General features: G+C 35.6%; 1 protein-coding gene across 1 annotated transcript; it reads left to right on the forward strand.

Annotated features, from left to right (window-relative positions):
• Window positions 1–7870: 7870 nt before the first annotated feature.
• COX7B2 (cytochrome c oxidase subunit 7B2) lies at window positions 7871–8286 on the forward strand (the record flags this gene model as incomplete). Its single annotated transcript, XM_084234249.1, has 1 exon — window positions 7871–8286. One exon carries the CDS (start codon window positions 7871–7873, stop codon window positions 8114–8116), a length of 246 nt encoding a protein of 81 aa, XP_084090375.1. The 3' UTR covers window positions 8117–8286.
• Window positions 8287–8648: the final 362 nt, after the last annotated feature.

Here is an 8648-nt window from a genome sequence, read left to right on the forward strand (position 1 = left end):
AGTAGCCTCCATGAAATGAGAATTCTAATTGGAGGTTTTAGGTTTTCAAAATAAGAACCTTTGCTCTGAATTCTATTGCATATGTAGCATCTTTCAGACTTGCTTGCTTTTAGAGTTCTTGCCTCAGGACTTAAAAGCAAAGCTAAATTGAAATATCAGTTCACTAAAGCAGGAATGCTGCCCCAAGGTTTGGCAAAGTACATCCTGTCTCACTGTTTCTTGTGAGGCAACTACAGGGGGAAAAAAATTAGTTTAAGCCCCTCTGGCCAGTCTTTCTCACTTTTCACTTTCACATAATCCTAAATGGAAATAAAGAACAGGTAAAACGTCAACATCTTGTTAAAAGTTTTCAAAACATTTCCAAGATTTTATGAAAGTGGAAAGAAAAAATATATATCCCGAGAGACAGAATTTGGTAAAACATCTTGCAAAGTGATCACAGTTACTACTAGAGGGCTGTGAAGTGCTATTCTCATCAAATGGAATTTCTCTGCAAATACTCCTTAAGTTGCCCAGTGATCGCAATAAGAAAAGCCTTACTCATAAAGATTTTATTTATAGATATATTTTGAGCAGAGGTTGGCGGGGGGGGGGGGGGTGACAGAAGTACCCAACTTGAAACCAAAAATCTGGAGATTTCAGAAAAGAAAAGGAGAAAAGATTGTTTTGCAGTACTACATAAATCAATCTGAATTTGGAGTTTGATCAAAATTAACTTCTGGAGAATACCTTTACTAGCCTGGTTTCTGGTTGACAGCTGAAACAGTTTTCATGAAAAATGGAAAACACTTGGTAAATATCTTTCAAAATTAAAATGCCTTTGATACCTGAAATTTAAGAATTTTAATGTTCTCCTTTACTTTTACCTGAGCATAACAATACCATGCTTAGATTAAAGGCCAGCATGGCTTCTATGTTTTCATTTCAAGATTTAAGTGAACATTTCCAATTATACAATGAGGGGTCATTGATTTAATTTTACTGGCCACTGCAGAATCATCCTTTCTTTCTATTCATGGAACATTTAATGAATAAAGGTAGATATGAAGAGGAAAGAAACATCTACACAGATAATAAAACTGCAGAAATTAGAATCACATAATGAAAACTAGAGGTAATTGCTATTCAGAGTGTTATGAAGATACCCTAGACTTTACCACACACACTATACTCTTTGAGTCATATGTTAAAAGTTCCCACATGGAAGTGATTTAGCTTGTGAAATGACCCTTGGAACTATTAACACGTTGGAAATGAGTACAATGATGCAACGGCATTGAAAACAGAGACATCCTTTCATGTTCCCTGAAGTGAGTTCTGGAAAGAACTAATATGGAGATAGGCTCTGGGCATGGTATGTTCAACTAAGTTAGGAAAACAGCATATGCTTTCCCTCTCAGAAATTCACTGTGTACATTTTTAACACAATAGATGTTTGGAAAATACTTCAGTAAAGAATTTACTTTTTAGATGCATATTTATTAAAGTCAGATGACATTGAAGCCCCCTTTTCAAGTAATACTTGCTGACATCATAGAACTTAAGAGATAGTCTCCTATTTTTGGGAAATGCTGATATAAAGTCACTTTTGATTGGAATCAGTGTCAAGTTTGTAAAGCTAAGAAATAAATTACATATTCCAGTCCTTAGCATGGACTACCCCTCTTTTAAAGTTAATGAAAATTTTTCACATTCTAGTTTCTATATCAAGCTCTGAGAGTTCCATTGGCATGAGGTAGGTCCTGAGGACCTATCACCTTTAGGTACTTGTGCAAAGGTATTGTCTGGTTCTGCAAAGCTATGGATTGCATGCAGAAATATGACTGCATGCAATATGGGACTGGCATATTTTGGAACCTTACTGGATGAACTGTCCATGCTCAGGTCATTATTTCTCACTGACACTTGTGTAGTGTTCTCTCCCAAATCTTTCCCTATACCAGAGTAGTGTCTAAACTGCAAATCTGAAATGTAACTCACATGCCTAATGTATGTCAAGACTACATGTTATTTTCTAGATGACGTTTTCAAAGTTACTAGAATTTATCATAACTATAATCTCTCTTTTCCCCCTAAGATTATGTTGGAGAAATGCTGTACATTTATCCAGATTTTTTGACTTGCCAGATCCACTGAAATAGACTCTTCTGGAAGGACCTGACTATACAATAACCTAGGCGTCATGATATACAGTTAATATAAAATCTTTTGAGAATAACCACAGCAGCCCTTTTTCTAACATTTAACATATTGTCTGAAATAACAAGGTCACCTATTTCCAATCTTTAAAATAGGATATAGTGTAAAAAAAATAACACACACATCCACTTTGAGGATGTTTTCTGGCTATACCAAGTTTAATAAAAACAAAATAAGTATTGAACAGTCAAGCCAGTGTGACATGGAGGAAAAAACCTTCAACCTCTCTCTTACACATGTTACGAGAAAGGGAGAATGAGTACAGTTGAAAGCACTTTATGAACAGAGAAATTTAATGGTATTAAATGAGTGACGTGAATTAATGCAACCAAATCCATAAAAGGAGTTACCTGAATAAACGCTGTGATTATTCCCAGTACAGACATTATTGAATACTTTCAGCATTCTGTATGGGATAAAAATGATCTGTTCATTTCTATTTTGACTGTGGAAAGGATGTGAGGAAGAGTTAGATGCCTGTATCTCTTCTCTCTTCCAGCAGTTTTGCTATTTGAGGGCATCAGCTCACAAATTCTTTGTGAGCTCTTATTTCTCCCTCCTGGCGTAACAGTTCTCTACCATAATCCATTTTATTTGTTCAGGTAGTATCCATTTATGTAACTTTTTCAGCTTAATAAAGGAACATAACACAGCCTTAAGCAAATGGCCATACCATCCATCAATTCAGTGTTTCAGGAGATGATACCTGAATATACTACCTATGGATATAGAACCATTGTTCAGCTTTTCCACCAGCAGCATTTTTTTTTTTTTTTCAGGGTTCCCATATTTCCTGTTAGGAAAAGGCTGAAGGCTTTAAGTAGCTGTGATAGGAGACACTTTGCACTATGTACACTTAATCCCTCCTTGAGCAGCATAGTCTTCTGAGAAATACATAAATGAACCAGTGACACTGCAGTTTATATGCATTTTCATTTCAAGAAGATTGCCTTTTTATTGCTTATTTTGTGTCCATATTCTGAAACTGTAAAAAGTGTAAAAGAAATAAAAGGAGGTAGAAATGAAGGTGGTACAATTGAGTAATGCAGTCTAGGAAACCTTAGCTTTCTAAGTGTGTCAGTATTGCTTTTAATGTTCTGAAATGTTGCCAAATATTTTTGTTGACAAAAATACAGATTCTCAGGCTGCTCTCTGGATACTCTGTTGCAGTGTTTGATTTACAGCCCAGGAATCTGAATTTTGACAAAGATTCCAGATGACTCTTAGGATCAGCCATGTTTGGGAACAGCCAAATTATTGTTCAACCCCCTTTATTTTGGAATGAGAAATCATATACCGAGCTAGATTACATGATTAATCTAAGTTATACTGAATATCATTTTAAAAATTAAGATTAGTTCAGGAAAAAATGTTGATTGCCAATCTTTATGCTTTCTAAAGTATGGAATGGGAGAATATGTTTCTTAGAATGGAAGCCTTCTCTTTTGACTAGATCCATGTCATATAGAAAATTGTGGAAGAGGGCCTCCCCGGTGGCGCAATGGGTTGAGCGAAGCGCTGTGAGGCTGTCAGCAGCCTCTGCAGCATGAGTTCAATTCCCCGCTGGCCAGGGATTACTAGATCATAGATTTCCATTTTTAGTTTTTAAGGTAAATTCAGATTATTACTCTTTTAAATATTTATTTATGCATACAAGAACTGGTACAGGCCAGAGTTGCAGGGGGTGAAAGGATTCACTAGAGTGGGGAACAGAAGAGGCAGACTGACTGAAATACACTGCTGAGGGGAGGAGCAACGGGCGAATCAGGAGAGGTCTGCACTGCGATGTGAGTGATGTGAGTAGCTCCCTGGCTGGCTGGGGATTGAATTCTGCTGCAGAGGCTGCAGATAGCTTCACAATGCTGTGCTTAACCCCTTGCACCACCAGGGAGGCCCTAAATTCAGATTATTTTCCAAAATGACATCACCAGAGTACGTTCTTAGCAACATTGTAATGAGGTTTCTTTTTCCTCATCCTCTTAGTAATTCTTGTTGGGGGTCTTATTTTTCATTTATTTTTTCACTTTGAAATAACTTCATTAAACTTATTTTTATTGGCCTTTTGGCGTATGCCATTCTCATATTCTCATTGTTTTGACTTGCCATTTCTCTTATTAAAAGTTATGATGAACATTTTTCCATGTGTCTGTTGACCATCTGGATATCCTTTTTGGTGAATTGTCTTTTCAGATCTGCTATCATTTGTTAATGGGGTGGTTTTTCTGTTGTTGAATTCTATATGCTTTTTATATACCTTGCATATAACCCCTTGTTGCATACTGTGTAACTATTTTATACCATTCAGTAGGATGTCATTTTAGTATACTTAGGCTTTCTTTCACTGTGTAAAAGTGTTTTTAATATAATGTAATTCCATTGTTTATTTTTGCTTTTATTTTCTTTGCTATAGGGGTCTTCAAAAACATCTGCATCACTGATTTCATTAAATGTTTTTTCTGTATCTTGATAATCCTTCATGATCCAACCTAAGTATTCTTACAAATCTAGGTTGAAATGTACCCCTCCTCTATGGACTAAGGACATCCTATGCTTATCTCTAACTTACTCCTCTCTTAGAACAGCAGTCTGTTTGTTTCTTCATTCTACCATTAAGCATCATGAGAGTAGAGGTAGTACTGTGGGCACCCAGCTATGACACACAGCAGTCACTCAATAAATATGTAGTAAATTGAAGCAAAATATTTTTAGTTAATGAACCATCTCTGGTAATCGTTCTGGATTGTACTTTGTTTCCAATACTCCTAATTGAATATGCATAAGAAAACTTGAAAAATGCAGTGAATTTAGAATCAGAGGGCTTGAGTTCACATTTTGTCCTCTCATTTGTTCTTGCATGTTAATTGGAGATAAATAATTACCATCTCTCATGATTTTTGCAGAAATGCAAAATTCTGGCATGATGTCTAGCACATAGGCATATATTTAATAAATATTAGTTTTCTTCCTGCATTATTGCTTTACTTCTTTTTATGGCCTTTAGTGATTTGAAATTATTATTATTGCCAATGAAGCTTCAAATCTGTGTACTTCCTTAGTGCAGTTAGAGTGAAGTCCAGTATTAGTTATTTTTCATAAACTGAGCTTCACTTACTGTATAAAATAAATGACACAATAAATCTTTCCTTTTTATTCTCATGGGATATTTTGCTCCTTTTAACTATTTATATTTATTCAGAAAATATTTCTTTAATTTTATTGCCACAGGCTGAAGAGAACCTCTACTTTGTTCTTATTACCCAGAGACATCTGTCTTTTTCCATTACTTTGTAGTCTGTTTTCATTGGCAAGTATCTACTCTGAGAAGCATTTTCTTCCCCTGCATTATATTATTGAATTTGTCTTTAATGCTTTCATATGGATATTAGAACCTATAGCTTCATATATTTGGTAATAGGTATAGGGCTATCTAATACACAAACTTTATTGTATCAATCATGTGGGGTTCAGTAATATGGAAAATTTTACTAATCAATGGGTACCTAGTTTTTACATGTGTTTTGCAAACAAAAACAGTATAAAATAATTCTTAAAGTAACTGAGACTGCATAGTTGATGCTGACAAGGAAAATAAAAAGGAATGAAAAGGCAGCCGTTTGTTTATTATGGGATGAGCTACTAGCTACAAACTACAGAAGGAGTTCCTAACGGGAAATTCTTGTCAGACACACTTATTGATACCAAAAAATTCAGGTTAAGTGGAAAAGAAAAACTTACAGATCTGGAAATAGCTAAAGATGATCTAGGCTACAAAGGGATGTAATCAGTGTCACTAGAGACAGGGTATCTGAGTCTCAATTTAACATGGTAAGGGTAGGAATAAAGAAATCAGTTTGTCATAAAGCAGCAGGCATGAGTTGATGATCCACAAGAGATCCTGTTATCACAAATTATTCTCTGGCTATGTGCCTTTTTAAGGGCTGCAAGCAATATGTGGACAAGTGCTTTTGTATTGGATTAAGTCTGCACCTGGTATACCTTGAACATTTTCACCCTCAAAATTCTCTCTGAATGCAATTCAAATAAAAACCTTTCTACTGTTTGGTGGGAAGATTCCTCTAAATAGAAAAAAAAAAAAAAAAAAAAAAAAACAACCCTGAATATTTGGAATCTCAGAAGGAATGCATTTGTTTTGGTTTTGCCCAGTTTGTCATGATGAAAATACCACTTTACCCTCTGGAAGAAATGAGAGAACTTTAGGGTCTTGTTTTCTAAGTTGGGAATAGTCTTTTGACTATTCAAATTTCAGTGAACAGTTATGTCTATAAGTACTGACCCCAGGCCTTTTTGTATCCATGTTGTGCGGGCCTTTGGACCACAGTGTCATTACTAGAGACAGCAGTGTTTGACAGCTCACACAAAGAAATGGTCAGAATCCCCCATGTGTTTCTGCTTCTACATCTCTTGTTCAGTATGACTTTAAAAATAAATGACTAGGGCTATTATGACATGTATAGATGATTTCATGATTTTTTTTTTACTTGTTTTCTGTGTTCATTTTAACATTTTATAAGGTTAAAACATACATATATTTCAGTTCATTTCAAAAATTTCTTCCTGTGTTTTTGTGTCAGCTATTGTGTATGCAGTCTTACATTTCTTGTTCTTGAAGATGTTATAGTCTATCAGAGGAGAGTATAAAGATAAATTCCTCAAGAAAATGATAAGACAAGTCATAGAGGAAATACTTGCATAAGACATATGTGCTAAAGGACTGCTTTGTCGGTTCATTGTAACAAATGCAACAGATGGACCGCTCTGGCTCAGGAGAGGGAGGCTATGCATATGTGCAGACAGGGTGTCTGTGGGGACTCTGTACTTTCCACTCATTTTTGTTGTGAACCTGAAACTGCTCTAAAAAAAAATGAAGTCTGTTTTAAAAATGACTAAAGTTAAATACTATAAAAGAAGCATCAGAAGGGTAGTAGCCAAGAGAAGAGAAGGCTTATTCAGCCTAGGGAAATGTGGAGACCTCACGGAAATGGTGACTTTTATAGTGAAATTTAAAAAACATAAAGAATTTTACCTGTAGGAACACGTAAGGTAGAACTTAGAGGAGAAGGAACAAGAAAAAATGGGTTAATAGGTCAGAGAAAAGGAGCAGGAGGAGATAGGACATACTCTATGAATGCCTTATAATTCTGACTGAAACCAGTTTCAGGGCAGGCTACTGGATTAGTGGGGCGAGGTAGGAATTTTAGCTACTTTATAAGTCACGCTAGTAAGTTTGGAGACTATGTGGGGAGCAAGTCAATGACGGTGAAGAATACACTTCCTGTGTTATCTTCTGTGAAGATAATACTTTTTGTGGGCTTTCATTGTTGTTATAGATTATCAAGTTATCCTCACAAAACTCCTTAGAATGGGATAATACTGTCTTAGTTTGCCATTGATAAAACTGAGACAAAAAGAGTTTAAATTACTGCCCAGGTTCTTACAAACAGTCGGTGGCAGACCAGAGACTCAAATCCAGGCTTAATGATATCAGAACTCACAGTGCTGGCCATGTCCCGGGGTGGTATGGATTAAACAGTCAAAGAGGGAGGAAGTGAATACAGATCACAAGTTATTATTGCCCATCTTTGTTTTTCTAGGTGTCTTTGCTAGGAAATAGACCAGCAGCTACAGTCAATTGCAATCCAGTCACACCTTCATGATGTTTTCCTTCACCAGAAATGCACTAGGAAGTCTCAAGATTCGAAGCATTCAGCAAACAATGGCAAGACAAAGCCATGCAAAGCGCCCACCAGATTTTCATGACAAATATGGTAATGCCGTGCTGGCCAGTGGAAGCGTTTTCTGTATTGCTGCGTGGGTGTATATGACCACGCAGGTTGGTATAGAGTGGAATCTATCCCCTGTTGGTAGAGTCACCCCAAAAGAATGGAATGATGAGTAACATACTTAGTTGCTGTAACACAAAATTATTTCCAAATCACCTTGCCATTTAAGTAAAGAATGCTATTTTTTTTAATACAGCATAACTGAAGAAATAAAATACATATGAAACATTTAAAAAGTGATTGAAAATAGTTATTTCAATGCCTGGTAATAAAGTGGTAGCAGTGGGTTGTACAGGGGGTTATCAATAGCAAACATTTGAAAGTACAATCAATAAAGAATATATTCTTCTGGCTTAATGATTTATACTAGGCATCCTTTAGATATACACCTATGCATACCTTACAAATTAGTTACAGATCTTATTGAATCTTCCTTTAAAAATCTATTCATAATCTAGCCACTTTTCACATTCTTCATCTTTCCTTTCCTAGTCTTAACTACCATACTTTCAGTATTATTATAAAATCCTCTTAGCCGGTTGCCTTCTTTTATATTTCATGTTTCCCCAAACCTGCATCATACACAAAAGATTGTCACACACAATTTTTTTTTAAAGATTTATTTATTTATTTATATTTATTTGTTTA

The sequence above is a fragment of the Talpa europaea genome, assembly GCF_964194135.1.
Source record: "Talpa europaea genome assembly, chromosome: 5".
Lineage (NCBI taxonomy): Eukaryota > Metazoa > Chordata > Mammalia > Eulipotyphla > Talpidae > Talpa > Talpa europaea.